This window comes from Pyxicephalus adspersus, chromosome Z (genome assembly GCF_032062135.1).
Source record: "Pyxicephalus adspersus chromosome Z, UCB_Pads_2.0, whole genome shotgun sequence".
Taxonomy (NCBI): domain Eukaryota; kingdom Metazoa; phylum Chordata; class Amphibia; order Anura; family Pyxicephalidae; genus Pyxicephalus; species Pyxicephalus adspersus.
In genome coordinates this window covers 10,145,571-10,171,641 of record NC_092871.1, presented here as the reverse complement: position 1 = coordinate 10,171,641, position 26,071 = coordinate 10,145,571, and the positions used below count along the sequence as shown (strand labels likewise).

The window sequence follows — 26,071 nt, the reverse complement described above, 5'->3', positions numbered from 1 at the left end:
GGAATGACATTGCTGCATACTAGACCTGGGTAAGTGACCCCAATATTATACAATTAGAAGATGAGTGACCAGAACCTTGGGGCAGGTGTAATAAAATTTTTTAAAAAAGGGCAACTTGCCTGGTTCTATAATGCCAATGTACAGTACTGATAGACATTAATACAATGAAGACTTACCTTATCTTTTTAATGCAGACTTTCATATCTGCTGCCATGTCACTTGTGTGAGTCTTCTTGTTCAAAGCCTCAAGTCAGAAAAAGACATTTCAGAAACAGTTTCCTAAATGTGAACATATAAATTTGTATCTAAACAGGAATATGAGTGCAACATTTGAGGGTATCCTGGTAAATGCCCCAGAGAGTGGTGTGGCCAGTCTGGCAGAGTCAACCAGTCCCAGCTGATAAAATAAGCCATGGATGATTTTTTCACAATGTCTTCAAACAAAACTTTTTTCAGGATTAAACACTGTCTATATGTATATGATTTTATTGGAATCTCAATAAATATTTATTGTTTAATATAAGTATATTTTTTTGCATTGAAAGAGATGATCTGCCTAAAGGCTTTCTGATACATATCCCTATATAACAAGGTGATATATTTGAATTTTGACTATATTAATATTTTTTTAGGATTTATTCTCTGATTCTGGATCTAAGCACCACAATATCAATGTATGTACCAGCAGAAAACTACAGCAATTTTTTTTACATCATTGTATAATTGGGTTTTATTACATCATAGCATATGGATACTATCTGTGAGATAATTGCTTGGATTATATGAAGTAGGTACATATGGAGCGAACAGTGTTCCTATGTATATGATGCTGCATCACAATTCTGCTTACACCTCTTATATCAGAATGAGTGACATGACTTCAATGAATATGCAGTGTTAGAACTTGGTGTAATGGTTGGATTGTAGTGGCAACTGTGAAGAAAAAACTGTGAGCCTGGGCTTTGTACTGATGAGTTTTTTTGTTCGGTGCAATGTGCAGAAACACACCCCTGGAGCACTCTGAGCTAAGTGCCCCTTTTATTTGTATGGTATATTATGGAGGAACACACTTGTGGGGCACACTGAGCTGGGACCAACATTCTAAGTTGGTCTAAGTTGACCCAAAGTCATATATACAAGGGCATGCTTCGATTATTTGACCATCTCATATACTTTGGGGATTTAGGATTTACATATGAACAGTGTATACTGCCAGCCATTTTGCTTACAACTCATTTTTTCGTAATGAGTGACATGACTTCATTGAACATGCAGTGTTAGAACTTGGTGTAATGGTTGGATTGTGGTGGCAACTGTGAAGAAAACCCATGTAAGCCTGGGCTTTGTACGGACGAGTTTTGTTGTATGGTGCAATGTAGAGAAACTCACCTGTGGAACATATTTAGCTGGGACCAACCCTTTAAGTTGGTCTCAGTTGACCCAAAGTCATAAATACAATGTCATACTTCTATCTTTTTGACCATTTCATATTTTTGGGGGTTTAGGGTGTAAATATGAACAGTGTATACTGCCAGCTATTTTCCTTACACCTCATTATTTCATAAGTTATAATATGACTTAATTGAACATGAAGTCCTGGAACTTGGTGTAATGGTTGGATTGTGGTGGCAACTCTAAAGAAGACCCATGTGAGCCAGCGCTTCATACTGAAGAACTATGTACTCCCCTAAGTTGGTCTCAGTTAACCAGAAATCTTAAATACAAGTCATACTTTCATGTTTTTAAACATCTCATATACTTTGTGGTTCAAGATTGAAAAATGAATGTTTAATGAGTTTATGGCATGATTCAATGTGAAGGAATAGACTTGTGGAGCACACTGAGCCGCTCCCCCTATAAGTTGGTCTCAGTTCATCAGAAATCATAATACGGCATACTTTTATCTGTTTGACCATCTCATATACTTTGGTGTTACAGATTTAAATATAAACAGGGTTTATTTTCAGCTATTTTAAGTTAAACCCAATGGCAAAGCAAAATGTCCCCTTATGTAGCCTGACCATTATAGCTATGATACAGCAGACGCTGTTATGTTAGAAGTTATTGAATTTCCTAAATACTAATACTCAACCTTTTGATATATTTTTTAATGATGGATCAAGGAATTACTAAGAGATGGTATACTTCACTGAACAATATGGGATTCAGTGGATTCGATCCATCAAATCATGTGGAATGCATTTGTTTCTGAATGGAGATTTGTCTTCCATAAATCAGCTTTATATATCCATATTCAGAGTTATGCTGTTGGGTCCATTGATTTATAGCTTTATTCCTGGAGCTAAGTTTATTTATATCCAGACCACAAGAGGAGCTTTTATGTTTCATGTACAATACCAGTTTTTTTTTAATGCTAAATAATATATTTTTACTTTGTTTCCATGTATTGAAAAGAAGATGGCTATCAACCATGTAAGGTTATTTTATTGCAGAAGGGACATTGTCTGTCCATTCTGGGATATAGGATCTGCCTGACTGCAATTTTGTGAAAATAAGGTTTGGTTCCACTTTAAATAAAGTATTATTGTGTTCATGTTGTTGGTTACTCCATCACAACAATGGAATAAGCGGATATTTGTTTTTACACCTCTGAGGGCTCTAAGTCATGTGAAGTTACAGCTTTAGCACCATTAAAACAATATTTATGGCTCACGGCTGTGTGGTCATGCTTGGCGCGAGGGGAAAGTTGACACAACATTATCCATGACTTCAATGTCGCTATATCACACGTCGAGTAATGGCGTGCGTCTTGTCTGCATACAAACATACCTTCCCATTGACATCATTTTTCATAATCTCAATACAGACCCAAGTCAGCTGCATGTTATATGTAATAGCTCACAGCTACCAATAATTCCTCTGAGGAATGTCTCGTAACCTTTAATTTTGTTAGAATTTATCGATAGCCCATGTGTTTCTAACAAAATACATCCCAGTTAAAGTCAGTTAGCCAGTGCATTTGTCATTTTTTTTTTTATTCCATTTTGTAGTTTGAGCCAACACTGCAAGAAAACAACTGGTTGTTCAAATGTTTAATTGCAGGATTGAGGAATTGAAGAGACCCTGTCATCAGATTATTTAATAGCAACCTATCTTTATTATTATGCAATGAATAGCAATATTAAATAAAACCACTGACAGAGAAAGTGAATGACATTGATGATCTGGTTAAAATGGGACCTGTCATGGGTTGGGATATATTAGGCAGCAAGTGAATAGCCATATGTTGTAGGTGATGTGTGTAAGCAAGAAAAATAGGAAAGTCTAAGGATTTAGGTTAATTTGATGAGCTGGATGACTAGGTCAGAGCATATTGAATCAGCAGGTATTCTGGGCTATCCTGTATTGAGTGGTTGGCACCTGGAAAAGTGATCCATGGAAGGACAACCACTAACAGGGTCATGCGTACCCAAGGCTCCTTGGGTTTGGGAGGCCATCATACTGGAGAACCAATTGCTGAGAGAAAGATGCAAATCCCAACAGCTTTTTCCATATGTAGTTACACAACCAAAGACCTAAAGTTTTTTCAATGGGCATACAAGTGAACTATGGTGCATTGTCTGGGTTTAATAGATCAAATGGATGACTGGGTGTGTGCACTATTTACTTGGAGAAGAGATGGCAGTTGGATGAACTACGGGAAGAAGGCAGGCTAGTTTAGGCAGTGAGACTTAAATAATTTACTGCTACAGTCTTGGTGCTGGACACCTTCAGGTCTTCTGAAGTCCATGCCTCAGTCGATCTCTTTTGGTGGCACAAAAGGGACCAACACAATATAAGCCATTTGACCCCAATGTTCTCTGTGAGTATTTCACATATGCCATGCATGGCATTACCTGTAAAGGCCGTCCGTGTAGGCATCTAAAAGACTGCTACTGGGTGCCCCCATCTTGGATGTGAGGGCAGTTGCCCTGGTAGAGTCAAAGCTGGGACAGAAGCAACACTATAATACTCAGACTTATTTCTCCCCCAGCAGTTAAATTGAAGGATGGGGAGGGTTCTTAAGGTTTTGTGGAACCCCTATCACCACCACCAGATTTATCTAGCTTTGTATGTGTCCCGTAGATTGTAATGCCGAGGCTCATTTACAAAGTGACAGCTGCATCGTTTCCCTCTATTAGATTATGTTAACAATACACTGTCTATAGAAAATGTTTTTTGCTTAGCTAAAAAAACAACCTTTTCCATGGGTGTGGTACCCCATCAGTCTAAATATTTAACTCTAACTTCAACTAGCAATATGAATATCAGATGCACCCCCATGCCTGCCAAAGATAGTTAGTAAGGCGAGGTCACTGGCCTGATGAATATTTTTTCAAACATACTTTATACACAAATATCAGACTGGAAAAGTCACAATATTGTGAAATAGCAAACATCATTTGTCTGGCACATGAAAACTACACATGAAGATGAGGTTTTGCACGCAAGTAAGTAGTGAAGGCAACGAGCAAATGTAAGGGGCTTAGCCTTTAAAAACATCTTCTGGTTGTGGGGAGACAGGTACTCTTGAAAAAGTCAGTCTTTATCCATATCAAGTCAACAGGTATCTGGAGGTATGATGAGGGTCTCTCGAGGCAGGGCCAATACTAGGAAAGGATGGCACCTCAGATTGATCCCAAAGATGCCTTGGAGGTTTGGCAAAAGGTTTGGGGATGCTGGGGAAAAGGAGAAATCCTTTAAAAGGTGAGCTAGGAAATAAAATATCTCCATACGAGCCAACGATTCCCCAATACAGAGCCGAGCGCCCATGCTGAACGCAAGGAGAGAGCGTGTGGTGGAGGTCACTTCTGAATTAGATAGAAATCGCTCTGAAAAAAAAAGTAATATTATATCAGAATAATAAAATACGAAGGAAGGGACGTGACACCGGGTCAGCAGAACTGTGAATTCTAAAAAAAATAAAGTCATCAGGAACACTTATCATAGCATGAGGTGTATCATTGTACCTAAAGCCTCCAACAAGAAGGGAAAAGAGCCGAGGTATTGTGGTATGTACCTATTCTACCCAATGCCACACTACATAGCCTTCATTATTTTTTACAAATCAATGAAAACCGTGATTCTGGTTTGTGCCATTGGTTTGCTGGTACCCATCTCACTGCAATGATAAAAGTTCAATAAATCTTCTTGTATCTAATTTCTATAGTAAATATTTAAACAATGGATGCTGATTAACATACATACCAGGACAAAACTGTTCAGGATTCTGCCAGATGCTTTTATCATGATGAGCAGCAAAGATATTTGGAATGACGGTTGTGCCTTTGGGAATAATGTAACCTGCAACACTGTACAGGAGGAGAACATATTAAAAAGGTCAATCCATTAAAAATTTGTATTTTAGCTATAGTCTGTTCCTAGGTCCAGTTACAGGTACATTGACCACCTATTATGTTAACAGAAATCAAAATATGGCCCTTTTATATAAAAAATCTGTTATAGGCATAACCAAAAAACATGCATATGTGGAACAAAGTAACCAATTATCATTAGTTGGTTATAGGCAAATCCCAACATTTCCCATAATAGATTTTTTCCTGCTTTTTCAGAGCCTTCCCTATTGGTCAGTAGGGCTACCCAACAAAGTAAAAGGAGAATAGGTAGACAAAGAATATTCCATAGAATAGAAAGATTACATAAAAAAGTGAAGATTTTACAAAGTTGGTTGTAATCACCAAAGTAAAGGTGGCTTTGTTGTGTTAAGTAGCATTGGGAAAATGTTTTTTCTTTCTGTAAAAGAAAGCAATCAACAATATTTGATTGCCCAGTTGGGCTGAAATCTAGCCAACTTGGTGGATCTTCTTTATTTAAATTTCAATAGGTTTTTGCAGCTGTTTTCTGGAGTTCAGCTTTAAAGAATCTGTAACCCCCTAGGGATTTAGGACTTTTTTCATTTTTTGAAGATTATGGGAAAATGGGGGCCTTAGGTGTAATTGCACAGAAAAAGGGACTAAACTGCCACCTCTTCCTATCAAACATGGATTATATTTTAATGGGGAAGGGGGTCACACCTCAGGGTAATGGAGAAGGAAGGCAACAGTCCAGGTTAATATGGAAGCCGTAGTTTCTGTCCCTCCAATGAATAGATCTACTGCAGCCATGTGTAAGTGTTCTTGTGTCAGTTCGGAGGAGTCCCTGCCTCCATCCTTGCTCTTTTCCTTTAAAAAGCGCAGCATTTCATCCAATATGACTTCCTGACATTCTTCCGTAGGGGGATCACGCTGGTGGGGACACAACAGTTTACAACATTGTTTGAGTTTCCTCCTTAAGGATAAAAACTTTAAACAAAGCTCATTGTTAAGCTCACACACCTTATGCTTCTCCATCTGAACGTTCACAAAGTGATCTCTTTTCTCTGTAGCCTTTAGGAGACGGTTTAAGGCTCCATTTGGGAGTTTCTAAAAAAAAAAAAAAAAAGATATGAATGGAGGATTTTCACATACGGCTCGGAAATCTTCTTTAAATGTCACCCTATAGAAGAATAAAGAAGCACAACTATTTCCCTGCAGGTGAAACAGATTCATAGCTCTCTTCTGTCTGTCACCTTGCAAAAATAGGGATGGGCTCAAAGCTCCCCACTCTGACATCCTGCAGCAGGAGGGACATATTCATAGCTCCCTTCTGTCTGTCTGCAATCCTGCAGGTGGAGGAACAGATTATTAGCTCCATTCTTTGCCACCCTACAGAAAGAAACACATACTCAAAAATCCCCTCTGCCCATGTCGCCCTGCAGGAGGAGGGACAGATTTATAGCTCATTTTGTCTGGGTTACTTGTAGGGTAAGGGACAATCTCAAAGCTCCCTTCTGTCTGTCACCTTGCAGGTGAAGGGGCATGACCCAGGTAGCTAGGATGCTCTCCCCCATACTTACCACGCCCTATTGTTCCCCTTATTTCACTCCACCCGCTTCCATTTTACCACCACACTACGACACTAACACACTCCTTTTTTGTGGGAAAATGGCCATAGTGACCGCTTTATGGCATTTACCATAACCAAAACATATTAGTAACGAGCATTACATCAACAATAAATAATAAATAACCCTATGTAACAATAACAATTATACTTTTCCATACCCTGAAGCCTTCAAATCTAAAACTGTTCCTCACTCAAAACTTCATGGTTGCAAACCCTCGGAGAGGCTGCTCACCACACTATAGCACTGGAAGGAGCAGCCCAAAACCATCACTTCTGTTGTCAGCCACAGAGCCCATCGACTCAAAAACAAGTATTCTACTTACAGCCCCTCCTTGATTTGGTGGTCCCAATTACCCTAACCTTTTGGAGATTCCACACCTTTGATGGTCCTCCCTTCTGCCACACCCCAACCTTCAACCCCTTAGCTATACCATACGGCGGGTGAAAGGGAAGCTTGCTCCCTCACTTTTTCACTTCCTCCTACTTTCTCTTTCTCTTTCTCTTTTAACCTACACCTTATCCTCCCCATTTTCAAATTTCCAATCAATCCCCTACCTTCTCACAATACCCATCAAAAACTTCCTTTTATTCAAACTCCCTATGCTTCCTTTAGCCCCCTGGTCATGGCTGCCTTCCGCCCACCTCCTTGCACGTGGCCGCTCCAGACTGTTCTGTCTCATAAGCTTCTTTCCATCTGAGTCACCCCGCAGGCAATGGACAGACTTAGTTCTCTTTTGCCTGTGCCACCCTACAGGAAGTGGGACCAATTCACAGCTAGGTTACGTTCAGGAAAAAGAACAGAGGGGGTTTAGTCGTAAAAAAAAGAAGAGGGGGTGCGGTAAACATGCCCGCCCCACTATAGCCCTGTCTATGTGATGTCATGATACCAGAACCCCCCCATTGGGGTGTTCATGGAGACAACCTGCCCACCACCCTGATCCTGCAATTCCATACGGGAGACATGGCGGGCAGCAATGTTTTTCCCTTCAGTGGGGGCTCTCTCCTTACCCCGCAGGCGGGGGGCAGACCAGCCAGAGCCACAGACCACAAGAGAATTACTTGCAAAATAAAAGTGGGAATGCGTGCCTATTTCCAAAAAAAGTGAGGGCACGGCATGCCCACCCCAATACACCTTTAAAAAACAGACTCAACCCTCTTCTGTTTGTCACCTTGCAGGAGGAAGGACAGAGTCATAACCTTCTATTGTTATTGTATCCCTGAAGGAAGAGGGAGAGATTCATAGCTTTCCCATACATACGGGGGGTGGAGGCAGACTCATAAAATGCCTCTTGTTTAGGTCTATTGTATAAATTTATGTTTATCTCTCACCCTGAGAATTGGGATAAAGTCCAACACATTGACAGCTGGAGCCTCAAATAATTTCACAACATTAGATATACATTGATGGATCTCCTGAAATGCCGGATCTGAGAGCTCACACTGAAAGATAAATGAGATAGAATTTGCATGCCTGCTATATACATTTACCTTTTATCACAACTCATCAGAAGTCTATATTTAGCACAATGTCAATGTTTAATTAGTCTTTAATGCATATGTTTAGTTATTAAGTCTTTAAACATTTACTTTGTTTAGTTCTTCAGTCTGGAAAAGAAAATCATTAATACATGTTGTCTGTATCAGAAATGGTAACAAGTCAAAGACTTTCTAGACAAATGACAACACATTATTTCAGTGAACATGCATACAAGGGGGTCTAGAAGCCTGAAACACTCAGAAACACATATAGGTGTGAGGTTTTGGATCTCTGTAGAAATCCTGCAGAGATCCTGATAAAAGAAATCATAGCCACCTATATACAGATTATTTAAAGCTGAGGTCTGCTCTGATGTCTTTTCAGTAGTGGAAACGATCACAGAGTGCCTGAACTTTCTCAATGCCTTATCCTCTGTTCTCTTTCCCATGATTCCCTAAATTTTGTCTCCCCCTCTCTGACAATAAAAGCAATTCACTATCAGTAGATTTAACAGTTGTAATTCTTACCTCGGTTCCAAATGTCATAACTGCAATCACCCTACATGTGCGCATAGAGAACTCCTCAGCTACATCTATCGGATCCCCAAGTCGCTTGCGGAAATCCTGGAGAGAAAGAACAACCATGGTCAGTTGATATCCAAACCATACCCACTCACAGACAATATTCTATAATCCTATTGGACTGTTGCATTGCTTCTTCATAACAGCATACCCTAAAAGTCAATCCACACAAAAATAATACTTTACTTATGGGCCTATTGACCCTTGGCTTTCTATAGACCTTGGGGACTCCAACAGGGATAACCATCATTTCATGACTTTGTCTAGTTAGGAGTTCATCCTCCTGCTCATCCTTGCTGTGGCCAATGGAAGAGTGGAAAACTTTGGATTGTGGGACCAACATAAACCATATTGCCCTTTATGGGGGCAAATCAGGAGAAAATCCACAAAGAGATAATTGAAGCAGTAGCGCCTGACCGAAGCAGTAGGGCGGGGCCTGGGTAGGGAGTAAATTCCAATAAAGAAGTATATTATGTAAAATATGCCATGGAGGTTTATGGATTGGTTGGCATAGTGAAGGGTAGGTGTTCCTAAAAGACATGGTTTATTTAAAAATCACACATTTTGCAGCAACGACTTACCTACAGTTTTTTTCATTTAACCTCATGGCATTTTAGAGCAGAGGTTTGAAGACTTCCATCTGTTAGATGCTGTGATCTCAGGTCTTAACAGACAGCAGATAACAATATTATGCCCGGCATGTGACCCTGGCAGCGGCTCTTGCTGTGATCAATGAACGACCGGTAAAGTGTCTCCTCTCAGGGCCACCAGCCCAACATAGCCTAATAAAAGAGGCCCCGGGGTAAATGCCCCCATGCCCAGTCCTTCCTTGGACCTTTCTGATCCTCTTATTTATTTCTATGAGAATTTTCTCCACTCTTATCCCTCTGATGCCCATACAAAAAAAAGTCCTGCTGAGAAGATTCCAGGGAGATTTTTAATAAATTTTCTGTCTTAAGAGAAGTTCTTGCAAATCTTTCTAAATAGAGTACAAACGGCAATAATATTGTTACACAAGCCCCAACCTTTCCCCGGACTATACAAAATAAAATAGTCACTTATCTGACTCCTGGCTGCAGAACTTTCAGGGCATCAACACATTTTGACGTACTGGAACTGACATGATATTTGGATGTTGGGAGACAGCAGCTCCCATTGGGTTTTTTTTTTGAGAATTTTGCAGATATACTTAAAGAATAGGCGCAACATTTACCATTCCCTGTCAAACCATCACCTGACACAGCTTCCTGGCCTCCTCCTCCAGCAGGTTGTCCAGGCCACGGCGCACTCTTTTCTGTAGGGCCAAATGTGTGAGACGTCTCTGTACCTTCCAGACGGCGGTGTAGTCCCCCAGTGACACATCCTTTCCACCAAAAGATATCAGGTCACCTGAATCACAGGGGAGACACAAAACCTATAAAATATCTGGAGTCACATGCAGTCAACTCCAATATCTGGATTATATGAGAAGGGGCTTTTAGTCTACTTGTAGACCGATTACAATCTTTGGTAATCATTAAATGATAAACACTCGACATGATGTACACCCATCTACATTTGTGCTGCACGTTGGATGGTTTCAATGAATGGCCCAACGTCTCTACACCGATATTCCAAGCGTATACCACAACACTTTCCTAGTATCTCACAAACCATACATTTGTTGGCTAAGGAATTGTTAATGCCAAGGAGTGAAATGGTCATATTAAGGTCTGTTGATAAAAATAGAAAAACAATTTAGATCTACCTCTTCCTTGCTCACAACAAATGGTCAATAAAAAAATGGTCGTTTTGACAGCAGTTTCACATACACAGGGCACAAGACAAAAAGGATGCATTTATAAAGGTGTAATGCTTGCTTAGACTGTTTCTGGTCCTATAATTACACTTTCTAAAGCAGAGTTTCTCAACCAGGGTTCTGTGAAACCCTAGGTTTCCTCCAGTGCTTACTAGGGGTTCCATGAGTAATGGTGCATCTCATGACATTCTTCCCACTGGTCAGCAATGTAGAAGGATTCCTACCTCCACACTAATGTACTGTGTATCTGTGGATATAGTAATTACAGAAGGGGTTCCCCGAAGACCTGAAAGTGTTTCCAAGAGTTCCCTCATATTAAAAACTTTGAAAACGGCTTTTTAGAGGAATTTTAAGATTCAGTTATCTTGGGTACCATACATGGGCCAAACAAATTGTCTGCTTTTACACTCTACAGAAAATCGTCTAGCCAGTGAGAGGATAAAGAGCTCCAAGGGATCAAAAACTCACCAAGAGGTTTATATGAATGAAGAATCATTGAGCTAATGATGTACAGAGGTCAGTCAGGATTTATTCCCTGCTCCCAGGAACATCATGACCTTATATTTATATTTTACCAGACAAATTTTTTAATACAAGAATGGTGTTTGGGTGCCAGAAGCAGACCTTCAAATTGGATGTACCTACCAGTGTAGCTCTTGGGTCTCCCAGCAAAATCAGCCCAGTTCTTGATGAGAGCTTCACGGATTAACCCGACGCTGTTCAACACAACGATGTCTATTCAAAGAACAGAACAAAAACAGCAAAGGGTGAATGCTAGGCCATGTCAATGCTCTTATCTGGAGCTAGTGAAAGGATTTCCATCCTCAGATTTAGTTTAATAGATCACACAGACTGCCTAACTACAAAAGTTTCAAAATACAACAAATAAGACTACTTCTTTCCCGTCAGCTTTCTTTAAAGCCCAAACTATTTTAAGTACAGAATTACTGCATTAGCTGCATTTACTCCACACAATTTATAGTGTATTGAAACACAAAAATAAAAATATTGCAGCTTACCATTGACTGACATAGGAAATGTATACATAAATTATAGGTAAAATTTAATTGGCACATTTTCTAATAAAATCTTATTGGAAAAAGTGTATATTTTGTGTTGGATTTGGTATTGTAGATGTGTAAATTTTGGGTAAAGCTTTGGGAGAACCTTCGGTGAAAATACCTAATCATTATGTAATTCTATGCATCAGCAAAGCTTATCATTTACAGTGTGACACAAAGCTTCAGACACATGCAAAGAAAACCATTGCAACCTTCTCATTCTATGTATGGTTTACGCTTTAGCAGCACGCAGTAAAATGCTGTGTTGAAAAGCCAGTAAATAATTTCCTACATTCCTACAAATGTTACACCAATACCAGAATACTACATGAACAATTTTCAAACTTTATACAAACATACACTGCATTGCATGCCTACCTTTTCCCCAGAAGCTCAGTCGGAAGATGGGACCGTATTTCTGGGAAAGGTGCAGGAGATGGCGGGGTAGATCTGAGTGCCCTAGATCAAACATATTACCCAGCAATGGTAGAGACAAGGGACGTGGGGGGTACTTTCTGCAAGTTGGCCCTGTTCTGGGGACTCTCCATGGTGAACATCTTAAGTACAGACAGACCAGGAGGAGGAGAGGAGGGAGCAGGAGGTACAGGACCATAGTGACACACAGAATCCAGGGACTGATGGAGTATATGTATAGGGGGGATGAGTAGAACCTTGGGAGGGCCGAGAGCTGGAGAGGGGAGGAGATGTGATGACTGAAAGGTCACAGAACAAACAGAAAGAGAAAATATAATAAATATGACACCTTGTAAAAAACTAAATCTGCCCTCCAGACTGTCATCCACCCATCAAGACATTCTAATATTTGCATAACTCTTCCCAAAAGCCAACCCAATGGCTACATCAGGGTGCTGGGTTGTTTTTAGGAAGTTATAGAGAAAAATGGAGACGCAGTTATAAATACAATAAATTGAAGATGGGGGTTAGGAAAAAACAAAACATATGCCAAATAAATGTCAGCTGTTACATGATTTACCCAACGTTTCTTAACCTACCAGTCACCTGGCCCATACCTTTCCACCAAGAATTCTGCATAATGCCTCAATAAAGGAGAAGACACAGGGGGGGCTGTAGGAAGACATTACTGTTTAGAAAGAGAAGGCTATAACATTATGGGCAGCTGTGGGCTGATCTAGGAATAGACAACTTTTTTATCCTGAGTTCATCAGAAATCATCAACTTGTGTCCTGGGTTGAGTTTTAGTTCAGCCAGAAGATTTGGGCATTTTAGGTTTATAAGGGAAAATTATGTCTCTTATAACATTGACATCCCTGACATCATTTTCCCTTACAAACCTAAACCACCAAAACCTCCAGGAACTCCAGGCAGATCTCAATACATCATATATATATATATATATATATATATATATATATATATATATATATATATGATGCAAAGGGTTTGCTCCAAAATTACCTCTAGTGCAGAAGTACTCAGAAACCGATGCAATAAACATACAGAACATTCCACAGCCAACTCAGTTAAAGTACACTTGCCACATCCCAAGATCAACAGATATTTGGAAAAAGGACAGAAGAAGGACTTTAACGGCAGTTTATGAAGTATATACATCCAAATAAATTTCTGTGCAATCAGAAAGAATCAGAATTTTTTTTTCCAAAAACCACGAATATTTACACAAAAATTACAGCATGTATACATCTATGTGAAGAGAGACATCTCATATGTGAGTAAGATATATATCTTACTCACATATGAGATGTCTCTCTTCACATAGATGGGAAGGGAGGCAAGAAGAGAGGGATACCGGAGAAAGCAGATGACATCATCAACCATAAAGTTTTTCAGTAATGATGCTGAAAAGGTTGAGCAGTTCGTTGTTCTCTATTGATGAGCCTATGCTTGTGTGTAAAGAAAGCCAAAATTGCATCCGTTTACTAAGTGTTTCTTGAAAATGTCAGAAAAGGTCACCTCAAACAATAATACATACAACCCTAACTCCCGATTAAATCAAGTTACACAGCCAACATTTATATATTAATTATAAACCCCATAATAAAGTGCTCATTGGACATTAAAGAAATTCTCTATTACTACCTCACTTCCATGCAAGTGACTACCCATTAACATGTGCTTATGATCTAACTGAAGTTTAATCCTTAATAATGTACATTATGCCTGTACGCATCCTACAAACTTTTATACGTTCAAAGTGACTTATGTGTAGAAAAAACACAACTAAAAATATATACCACCACCTTACTTATAACTAACCAATAAGTGTTTAGGGGAAAAGCAAACAAACATTACCCATTTAGTATCCCTAAAGTTTTCTGAATTCACATAGGCAAATTTTCTTTTTTTAGGCTCAAATATATATATATACATATGTATATCACCTATCACTTGTATCCGTTCCTAAAAAAAATGCCCTAAAAAAATGCCTCATCATACAAAGTTGGGCTGCATATATTTCAGGACTGAGAAATTATTTTGGGCAGGTAAAATGTTTTTTTTATACATATATGTAGGTCATCTATGTATTTATCTGTTTGTCTAATTGCATTTGAATTTTTTTTATCTTTTCAAAAAATTTGGTGACTCCGCCGTGAAGGGTTTGTTCATTTTGAAGCTGCAGTGAATGTTTTCGCTGTGGTCACCATTGGGGTGCCATTCAGAGTAATAATGTGCACCTAGTTGGGGACAGAGTGCCTATGAAGCACTGAACTAGCATGGAGCTACAACAAAGGCTTAAAGAAAGTTAAAAACAGTGTTTTCTAAAAGAAAAACATGGCAATTGTTACGCCACACAGAGCTTTATCACATTAAGTGTCATTCAGTTCGGGTTCAGATCTACTTTGATACATATGGTTTCCTGTGTATCCATGCAGCTATTGTATAAAACAGGGGTGCCCAACAGGTGGATATCAATCTACCGGTAGATCGCAAAGGCAATGCAAGTAGATCGCGGAGCCCTGCCTTTCAAAATAAACTCCAGCGTGCACGTTTTTATTGTTGGTAGATCATTTTGACTTGGTCATTTTAAAAGTAGCTCACAAGCCAAAAAAGTGTGGGCACCCCTGGTATAAAAGAACAATCTTTGATTATTCAGCCATTGATTAGCACACAGTGGGTGTTTATCCTCTGATCACTTCCTGATCTTCCTTCTTTATCTCCATACATTATGCACAAATCACTGTAAATGTAAAGGGTCCGTCCACCCAAGAGTGATATTTATTCATAGTTGGAGTGTGATGAGCCCCGGGCTTCTTGCAACTCTTGGGTATTCCATCTGGACAATCCTATATCTTCTGACTGTCTCTGTCCATCTAAGAGAGTTCTCATTGCACTTTGTGGGTTCTAGCTTTACATAACATTATCACAAAAAATATATGCACATATATACACACAAACCTCTGCAACAGGGTCCCCCAGAGGTTTTAGTTTCAGGTGGGCTCACGTAAATTGTTTTAGGCAAGCCTTATGTATTCTTCATGAGTTACAAATTGGTCTGCAAAAACAAAGCCAGCGTATGGATGATCCAAAAACAAATAAATCATCTCTGAGCAGAGGGAGCCCTGACCTTCTCCTGCATTATCTCCTCATCTGATAGATGTGACAGGGGACCTTGGTGTCAGTAACAGTTTCATTGTAAAAAAAAAAAGTCAAGGAGAGATGGGGCAAGCGATAGCCGTGGCACAGAATAGAGTGAAGCGGCTTACATTTATTTTCCCTACATATATTATAGAATGGCACCCTTGGATTTGTCAGAAAATGCTCCACTTCTACAAGAAATTGCTTCAATTACGAATGCTTTGGTATTATGTTTATTTCTTTTGTTGACAGTGAAAGAACACAAAAAAGCAGAGAAATAAAATAAAAATCTAAGGCATTCCACACAAAATGTCAAAAATCTCTCAGACTAAATTATTGGCACCCTCAACTTAATACTTAGTAGCACACCCTTTGTAAGAAATAACTGATGTTAATCGCTTTCTGTAACAATGAGTCTTTTACATCTCTACTAGACTTTTGGATCAGTCTTCCTTTGCCAGCCTCTCCAGGTCTGTTTTGAAGGGTTCCTTTTCCCAACTGCTGTTTTTAGATCTCTCCACAGGTGTTCTATGGGATTTAGATCTGGAATCATATCTGGCCACTTCAGAACTCCCCAGCTCTTTGTCTTAAACCAATGACAAAAGTGTATCGTGGGTTAGGTTCTGCTTTAAATAACAGATAAATGTGAGCAGGAGGTTCATGATCGCTTGTCTCTTCCTTAAAACAAATTCACCTGCCTGTTCAAATCATTTCTTTATTGTACCCTGAACTAAGCATGCTCAGTTCAGTGTATATTACTGGCACAGCTGGCTGCTAGGAAATAATAAATTCCAGTGTGCATGCATTGTGATTTTCATCTTTCCAGCATTGCCAGTTAAGTTGGTCAAAGATCCAGAATCCACCGAAGGGCTGAGTGAAGATGTCAGCACCCACAATGGAGGGGGGTTGATTGCAAAAATTTGCGATCAGGCAGATAAAATTATTTTATTATTAGAAAAGTGACATTGACTGGCCCTTCTGCAATAAAGGGTCTCAATTTGTAATTGTTTTTATTGTGTAAGTTTAGTTCTGCTTTAACAAAACATCAAAAACTTTTGTTCCAATTCCCAAGAAACTTGCCTATTTAAGAATGAAATAATATAGAAGCATCAGGGCAAAAATGAGCTGCACCTTTTTCTCCCCCCATATAATCGAATATATTTTGTTTTCCTTTGGTCTATTTTCTTGCCATATTTATAGATCATTAACTACAAAGATCTCAACTAAAAAAATAAATAAATAAAACAGACTCTAAAGTAAACATAAAAAGTCTCAGAACTTGTTTGTGATTTTAATTTATCCCCCTTATTTAAAGGTTTTAAAAATAACAACATGGATGTATTTTTACATCACTTTTATTGTAGTTTCTATTGAATATTTCTTTGAATGTTAGAGATTTACTTCAGCATTTTGTTCCCTAGGTTTATAATCGAGTCAGTGGGCTCTATTTATAAAACAGAATCCAACATTCCCTTAAACCTCCCATTGTGGGTATTGTTCAGGTCAATGTGTTTTAATGGCAATAATTTATACCAACAAGGGTATTCACTGTGTTATAAAAAGAGCCCAATGAAATTTTCCTGTTTTAAGGTAAAAGCAGGAACCTGGGTTTATATTCAGATTGGATTGTATTAAAGTATATACCGAAGTGACATTGTGAATAGAACAAATTCACAGAAAATAGGAAAATGCTGCAAAAATTTACATTTAAACTTGTGTTTTTATATGAATTAAGTATTAAAGCTCCTTGCAATATGTTTCTCTGTTGTACGATAGACTGAAGGAACCAATATGAAAGTAAATTTAGTAGAACTTGGTTAAACCCCCCTCCGGTCGGTGTAGTAATCTAATTAGAGAAAAGGTCAGATTACTTATTATTACAAATACAAGGGACCCGGCCCAATCGGGGTTGAACATGATTTTATATACACCCTTCGTGGAAGAACTGAATCCTGGGCACTAGGGGGTGCTGAAGAGCCTGAGGCAGATGAGCATTAGCCACCAGTGTTTGGAAATCCCTCTTCCTCCTTTTTGTGACATTTAAAAGTTGAGCATGCAGGGCCGGGATCCATAGTATAAATCAGCGTTTGTGAAGACTTGATGAGGCTGTGACTTTTCCCTGAAAGAGCTACGTAAAAGTCTTTTTAAACACCATTATATATGAGCCAAGGATCAAAGATCAAAAATATAATGTAAAAACAGACATTTTTATTTTAGAAAACTTTACAAAAGCAGATTCTCTGAAAAAATATTAACATTTAAAACTGACCCCCTGACTGAAGAATGATCCACATTGTTGAGAGTAACCCACAGTTCACAAGTTCTGTAAGTCAAGACCACACAAAGCAGACCAGCCATTGAAAACTTAATTTAAAAATATACAGGAAATCATATATACAGAAAAATAACTACTGGCCTGTAACCTATATATCTCCAGCTGATGGAACAAATGAATTTTGTTTTGTATTGCCTCACCTGGCTTGGTAAAGTTCATGGCATAAAAGACAAGCTAAGGCTGGTAGCCCTTATACTGTGTGAGGAAGGCTTGGTTTATGATCTGTTAAAGAAAGTAGAAAATCTACTTTATTCTTAAAACCCAAATTTAAAATGAAAGATAAGAACATTGAATAAAAGGAGGTGAGGTTATCCTAGTCCTTCATGTGTTCCTCGGATTCGTCGGGCGAGCTGCATGTCCTGGACAAACAGGGTGACCCTTTTGGCGTGCAGACAACATAGGTAAGAGTCTTCAAAGAGTCGCACCAGGAAGGCTTCAGCTGCCTGCTCATAAAAATAGAACAAAACAGTCATTTGGTCACAGGGAGCTCATTTTAGCACTGCTCACAGCATTATACTACAATTTAGAGCTGTGGTGATGCACAGGCAACAGGTCTAGGACAACTGGTACCCACAAGATGTCTTCATTCCTCCAGGATGAATGATGCTGGGTACCATTAACCCCCCCCACCACCACCAGCGGTAATCCTAAGTGTGACTCAGGGAAGATTTTTGAGGCAAAAATCAGTATTCCCAAGTCACACTCTGGGTGGCTTTTAACTTAAAAAAAAAAAAAAAAACCCACTTACCTTGTTCTGTTTCTGTGCCCCGGCATCCTGCTGATGCCCCCAGGGTCCTGGGGAACTTCCTGCTCTTCTGATCTCCAGCCGGCGAATGCAGCGTTGATTTCTGGGGTTTACTGGTGAGGTCGGTGTGTATATATATATATATATATATATATATTATACAAGCTACTGTACAGTTATATTACATGTTTAACATTTTTTTAACAGATTTTTGTGTTTTGGTATTTAAAGTTTTATATTAAATATCGGTGAGTTATGTAAGAATTATAGCCTACAATGAATAATAAATTTCTATGAAAAAAAATGTACTGCTTTTTGCATGGAAATTTAAACGGAATTAGACCGCTAGGGAGGTTAAACAATGACTGACTGAATCTACTGGCAGAACAGAATGATTGTGGGGAACCTATTATGATTATTATAAAACATTATTTATATAGCACCAACATAATATGCAGCACTGTACATTAAATAGGGGTTGCAGGTAACAGACAGACAGGGACAGTCACATAGAAGGAGGAGAGGACTCTGTCCAGAGGAGCTTTAAATCTAAAATAAATTGATAGTAGTATAGTAGCCAAAGCAGTTTATAGTTTAGCACCTGCCAGAGTTTACTTTTGTTGCAGAGTGAAAGGGAAACAGAGTTATCCAAGAAAAATCTGTGCTGAGAGAAGGAACTTCCTGCAATGGAGACAAAACACCACAGAACATTGCAAATGTGCGGTGTGACTGATGCCCACAAAACTTCCTTGCAGGCTATGCCACCAAGTAGCACTGTCTGCTTTTAGAAGATCCTGCTATTGAACCTGGCTGGTCTTTCCCCATCCGTTTAGTGACTTGCCTAAAATCCTCATTCTTGGACTTTCTCTTAGTTCTGCAGGGTATGGGCAGAAAAAGAGATTGAGCTTTATATAGCTCATCGAAAAATGGTTTTCTTTGGGGAGATTATTTTTTATTCCAGTGCACAGAACAAGAACACGCTCTTTAAATCTCTTACTGGATACTGTAAAACTCATTACTGGATAATTCCTCTTCCATGGGCAACTCAGTGTGTACCCCTGCAGTGCAGCAGCATGTACTCTGAATGTGCTTTGAGGTGTAATTAAAAATGAATGGCACTGCTTCACACACCATGCACGCTACTATGTGACTGCTGCAATGAGCATATTCCTACAGTGTGTATATGTAAACTGGTCCTACCTTTCAGGAGTGCATCCCACCAACCTCATAGAGGCTCTAACTTACCCACTCCAGTGTTCTCCCCAGCTCCTTTTAGCTGGGCACACCACCAAGTACTTTTCAGTAACTACCAGGCTGTTTGGCTGGTTACCGAAGAGTGAGGTCACAATACATGGGCTGCCACCCACCTAAAAAATATTTCTGGGTTAAACACTGCACTATATCCAATACTTGGAAGAATTCACAAAGACTGACCTCTTGTAATGCCATGATTGCCATACTTTGCCACATGAATGGCATGCCACGAGTATACTCCATGCAGACTTCTCTTACCTGCACATAAAACAAATAGTAAAGAAAATGATAACATATACATGACCTAGGTTAAAATAAAAAGGGGAGGTATTTACTGTGCACAATTTATGTATTTCCTGGCTGATCTCCAAACATTGTCCCAAGAGGAATCCTCTGCTGCTCATACAGCTTGCTCCTCTCTCCCCAGCTCTTTACAACCAGGAGCTCTCCCTGGTCTTTCGGAAATTTCATTTCACATGCTGTTCAATGCACATTAACCCTCACAATCTTCAAATGCACCATTACTGATCTGATGAAGATTCTAGGTACCTGTCTGTTATTCTGAGCCATTAGCTACAACACAATTCTTTAAAATGAATTCTGTGTTCTATATATTAAAAAAGACAATGTTGTTTTGCTAAATCATTTATTTTAACAACACTCTGCCCATATTAATATACATGCATTTTAATTTTTTTTTACCTAAAAAGACAGGTCTCTGTAGACATCTAAAAGTCCAAGACTGCTGCTGGTTGACAGCTTCTCAGATGTTAGATCAGCATCTCCAGTTGGCTAAAAGCACTCAATTCAGTGTCTTCCCCAGCCCTTTTAGCTGGGTGCACCACCCGGCACTTTTTCAGTTACCATACAAACCAACTTTTGGATGGTTACTGAAAAGCTGGGTCACAATGCAGGGACCATCACCCGCTTTCAGCTTCTTACCACTCAGCCTACAAAAAAGTTTCTGGGGAGAATACTGCAATCTATAAAAAAAAAAAAAAGTTTCTGGGGAGAATACTGCAATCTATACCTCAGCAGGTAATGTAAGAAAAAAATGCTATGCAAAAACAAGTTCATTTCGGGGGGTGCAATCCTCGTGATCTCCTATAACAGTGGTAAAAGACAAGGTAAGGCTGAAGAAATGCGATGGGACACAATCTCAGGAGAAAAGTACCAATATTTGGAATTACGTCAGGGAGAACATCCGGAGCAACCAAGATAAAAAGGTGGAGCCTGGTGAACTAAGTGATGAGTGTGAATACTAAAAATGTTTTATATTACACACCTAAATGTATCTCCCTGTACACCCCCTTTAAACCAAAAACAATACACTCACCAGTCTGGCGAAGGGAGCTTTTCTTATTAACAGATCTGTTGACTTTTGATATTTTCTTATCTCCATGAGCGCTCGTGTTCCTGGCCGATAACGATGTACCCGTTGCCGTCTGCGGGGGGCACTTTCTCTGCTCGGTCCCGGTCCTGCATTTTAAAACTGAATTACTAAGATCCTTGAAAAACAAAGTGTATGCAAATCCTAACTATTTATACTAACCTACCTGTACCTTTTCCAATTTCTTGGAAACACACAGTTAATTAGCCAATCATATGGCAGAAACTCAAAGGATGAGAATATTATCAGGAGGACCTGCTGAAGTTCTAATTGAGAATCAGAATGGGAATTTAAATGACTTTGAATGTGGCACGGCTGTTAGTGTCAGGCTTTAGTTCATGGTGTTGATGCCAAACACTAAAGACACTGATCTATCTTGCCTTGTCTCAGCAGTTCAGGCTGGTGGTGTAATGGTTTGGGGGATATTTCTTGCACATATTGGTCAATATGGACCAAAATCCCCCAGAACAGTTTACAACATCTTCTTGAATCTATGATATGAAGGTTTACGGCAAAAGGGGGTCCAATTCAGTACTAACACGGTGTACATACATACAAACACACAAAGTCATGAGAAAGATGGTAAGCAGTCATGAGAAAAAAAAAACAGTACACCCTCTTACAATTCTAAGGTTGGACATACCGGGAGAAAACATCATACTTAAAATAAGGTAAGCACAATGTCAGATTAACAACAGATATCATACTACCCTATGGCATTATTTAACAAAGGCTAAGTAAAAATGCATAAGCAGTGTGTGAAAAATTAAGTACACCCTTACCACTTCCACAGTAATTAAAAGGTAAGTAGCAGCCAGGTTCTGTAAATCAAATGCACTAATGATCATAGAGAAGTGTGACCACTTTTTTAAAAGTAGAAATGTTGTCAGTTTGCAAGTCTGCAGCATTCAGGTGTGTGTTAAGGAGGATCGACATCAGCAATGATCTTAAGAGAAGCAACTAGCAATCAATCTGGGAAAGCTTATTGGACCATTTCCAAACAATCTGAAGTCCATAATTCAATAGTATTAAAGATTATTCATGAGTGAAAAACATTTAACAGTTGCCAATGAAAATTCAGCCCAAAATCCTACCTGAGAGATTAATAAAGTGATACAGAAATCATGATGAAAGTGTATCCTCTCCAGCCTTGGAGAGCTTTAATAAATCAGGCCCAATGTCTCAAATGAGCAAAGTGGCAAATACTCTTATGGCAAAATCCTCTGCCAAGTATACTTACCCTTCAGGGTTCCTGCGTCTCTCCGCTCCTATGTTGGTAACCTTTTCTAACCCTGTGTAAGCTCCTGAATATTGTAGATCTTATTCTTACGTGGAGATGGTGGAGGTGGAGTCACCCTCTTGGGAGGCCGTGACTTTCGGCGAGATGATGGGGTTTCAGATGGTCTCATTCTGACTCTACACCGTTCATCTAAAATGGCAAGATCCTGCAGAACAAAAAGTGAAGCAATAAACGGGTCAATTTTTTACCTAGCTGAGAATATGAATATATATATATATATACACACACAGACACATTCATTGTTTTACAAAAAAAACTTGCAGGGCACTATGGATTTTGGTTTGCTTTAAGGATCTGCATATATGACTGAAACCACCAAGTAAAGATCTTTTGATTTCTGGTAAAGGAAGCCCAGTCTAACCATTTTCCTGCATTTTATAAGTGTATCACTAGCCATGTGTTTTAAACTTTAATATGCAAGAAGTAATAAAGGATGGGCACACACACTGAAAAATGTCCAGCAATTTTTCATTGTCAAATGTCCAGCACATTTCAGTTTTGATAAGGAAATAATTCATTCTGCAGTAAATGGATTCAAATGCATTTTAAATAAAAGAAAAATCAAGACAATATCAATAAATAGAAATCACTCATCTAGTTGCTGATAATTAGTGAATGATCCCACGTGTGTGACAAAGGACTGTGGACCATTCATTGCCATTTAAGTGCTAACAATGGCATAGTCCATGATAAAAGTCTGGCTAATATGAGAAATTAAAGCAGATAAAAATGTTACTCCCACCCTCGATATTTTTGAAGATATTTAAATAGCGCTGGAATTATTTTTCTTCTTTCCTTCTCTTAATTTCCTGTAGGCCAGATATTATGTTCACTGTGGAATTGGCAGCTTTTTGTTACACTTCGGATGGAAAATGTAGGAAACTTTATATAAAAGAGTAAACAGCGGGGGCAATTCTCAGTCCAGTACCAGGGACAGGATTATTAAATATTAAACTGTATTTATATAGCACCAACATATTAGGATGTGCTGTACAATAAATAAGGATTGAAAATGATGGACAGATATAGACAGTGACACAAGAGGAGAGGACTCTGCCCCAAAGAGCTTACAATCTAAGGTAGATGGGACCAATACAGTAGTTGTATAGAAAATGAGGCAGGAAGATAGAAAGCACAGTTGCCACAAATTAACACCAAGCTCTATAAACTAAAGATGAACTGTGAGAACAGTTGTTTTTTTCCGCTGCTGTCTGTTTAGGTTAGGAGGATAGAGATGAAGCCTGTGAGATTGCGGTATATAATATAAGTATATAATAAAGTAAAAATCCTTATTTATCATCATCCTTTAGGCAGAACGAGCAGCTAATGATGAGGGGGGACTCACTGCAAGGGTAAATCCTTGTCCTTCCCACAATTTAGCTTTAACAGCACACATTGAACTGGTTAGAGCAGCCAATGACTTATAACCAGAGAACCATCAATCAAATTTTAATAACTGCTTGATGAAAGGACTCTGACTATGCAGTTACTCTCTATTAAATGTTTCCCATATTATCCTTCCCTAGTTACTATGAAGGGAAAACCCCTCCAAGCTGCGCCCCCTACAAATCTGAAAATGGATATAATCAATACCAGCAGGCGGAAGAGAAGCTATAATTATCAGATTAGGCAGAATCAAATTTTTAATATAGAGCTGCCTGCTAGCAGAATTTTTTTTTTTGCTTTTTGCTTTCTTGCAAAACAAAAACAGAGGAAGTGTATTCCATAATCAGGTTGAAAAGAAAAGCATCAAGTTCAACCACTGGGGAAAAACATACTGGAAGCCTCCACTGGATCCAGAGGAAGGCAAAAAAAACCCTGGTTTAGTTTACTACAAGAAAAAAATTCCTTCCTGATTCCATGAGGCAATCGGATGTTCCCTGGATCAACAGTCTGTTACCTTTACTTTAAATCCTTAATCCCCAGTTATATTCTGTGCTTCTAGAAATCATCCAGCTTTCTCTTAAAGCAATCTATAGTAATTGCTGAAACTACTTCCTGAGGGAGCCGATTCCACATTTTCACACAGAGTGAAGAATCCCTTCCTTCTCTGGAGCTTAAACATATTTTCCTCCAGATACAAAGAGTGCCCTCTTGTTCTTTGTAATGATCTCAAATTGAATAATTGAGAAGAGAGTTCTCTATATGGACCATTTATATATTTATACAGGGTGATCATATCCCCCCTTATACGTCTCAAGGGAGAATAGATTCAGTTCAGCTAATCTCTCCTCATAACTGAGCTCCTCCATTCCTTTTATTAGTTTAGTTGCCCTTTTCTGCACACATTCAAATGTATCTTCAGGCTGCATTCACAGCACAACAGCCTCAACACCACATGTCAGATATTAAATGTCAAACTCAAGGTTGTGACACATATACTTGATGTGCTGCAATGTGTCATTAAATTAATATCAGTGTTTTTTTTTTCATTATTATGCGCCGCAATTTGAAGTTATTATTATAACTTGAGGCAAAAATTTCCAGTTATCGCAAAGTATTTTTAAAGGTGGCAGGGGGTTGGTAGGGATGTGGGCTTTCTTGTGCATGGTTAGGCACGATAGGAAATAGGAGGAAATTCCTCCAAAATGTCCTCACTAAAAGTTTTCCCCTAGATTTCAATTTTTGCTGCTACAGCACCACAGATATATCTCCATCATTCTTTTCTCTTTCAGATTCACAAAAGATGAAAGTGAATCCTCTCCAGCCTACGGCAGATTTAATTAATCAGGCGCTGTGTGTTTGGTGAACAAGCAGGAGCAGAAGTGGAGATACAAGCATGGTGCTGGGTCCTTGGGGTGCCAGGAGTATAGCAGAAGCTGTACAAATGCGAACAAGCAACTATTGCTGGGTGTAGAATGTCTGAATTAAAGAAAGTTGCTTTTGGAGAAAAAGATTCTTGTACTGCTTCAACTGCTGCAAAGTTATTGCACCCAGGGCAGCAAATCAGAATTTGTCAAGACTCCGCTCTCCACACACTTACCTTCTAGGTTTTTATGGACCACAGTAAGACGTCTCATCTGGTGCAGAAGGTATTCTTCAGGCAGCTCTCCAGAGAAGGGTGCCAATGGTCAGGAAGACTGGATATCTGTGAAGAAAAGCACTTTATTCAGTGTGCTGGGACCAGTAAAGTCTTATCTGGTGTCATAAATCTATCATGTTTCCTGGCTGTCAAATCAAAGGCTATATGCCAATCACTTTTAAAGCTTTCTTTTTTAGAACATGCTGCTTTAATCCCTATCAAGCCCTTGAACATTTTTTAACTAAGTAATCTGATAAGGGATGCAGAAAGTGGAGAAAAAAAAAAATATTGCATGCAGTCGTCATTTAGCCCCATGCTTTCATGTCTGTATAAATAGGGAAATTTCAAATAGCTTCCAATCAAATAAAAGTAGACAGCTATTGTATAAATTTATATAGCAGCGATGGAAATAGGTTCAATAGATTTTAGTGTTTAGAAGCTGAATGATGGAAATGTCTTACTGGTTAGGATTTTTAAAATGTGAACAGTGACATCTGCTGACCGAATGTCTCTACGTTTTTCTATGGTTGTGTTGTACAGCGTTCCCCCTAGAAATGATTTTAAGCTGGGTAGGAAGAAGCTGTGGG

The 26,071-nt window shown here is 39.0% G+C and overlaps 2 protein-coding genes across 2 annotated transcripts; both read right to left on the bottom strand.

The window, feature by feature from the left end:
• Window positions 1-4,327: 4,327 nt before the first annotated feature.
• CYP21A2 (cytochrome P450 family 21 subfamily A member 2) lies at window positions 4,328-12,466 on the bottom strand. The gene is made up of 10 exons (XM_072430733.1): window positions 12,241-12,466; window positions 11,447-11,536; window positions 10,567-10,715; window positions 10,238-10,417; window positions 8,950-9,045; window positions 8,275-8,385; window positions 6,336-6,422; window positions 6,034-6,245; window positions 5,209-5,312; window positions 4,328-4,832 (listed from the first exon to the last, which is right to left on the bottom strand). Exons 1-10 carry the CDS (start codon window positions 12,332-12,334, stop codon window positions 4,561-4,563), a joined length of 1,395 nt encoding a protein of 464 aa, XP_072286834.1. The 5' UTR covers window positions 12,335-12,466; the 3' UTR covers window positions 4,328-4,560.
• Window positions 12,467-17,626: 5,160 nt separating this feature from the next.
• LOC140343690 (histone H3-like centromeric protein A) lies at window positions 17,627-25,575 on the bottom strand. The gene is made up of 5 exons (XM_072430523.1): window positions 25,446-25,575; window positions 22,493-22,607; window positions 21,109-21,251; window positions 19,953-20,030; window positions 17,627-18,216 (listed from the first exon to the last, which is right to left on the bottom strand). Exons 2-5 carry the CDS (start codon window positions 22,569-22,571, stop codon window positions 18,082-18,084), a joined length of 435 nt encoding a protein of 144 aa, XP_072286624.1. The 5' UTR covers window positions 22,572-22,607; window positions 25,446-25,575; the 3' UTR covers window positions 17,627-18,081.
• Window positions 25,576-26,071: the final 496 nt, after the last annotated feature.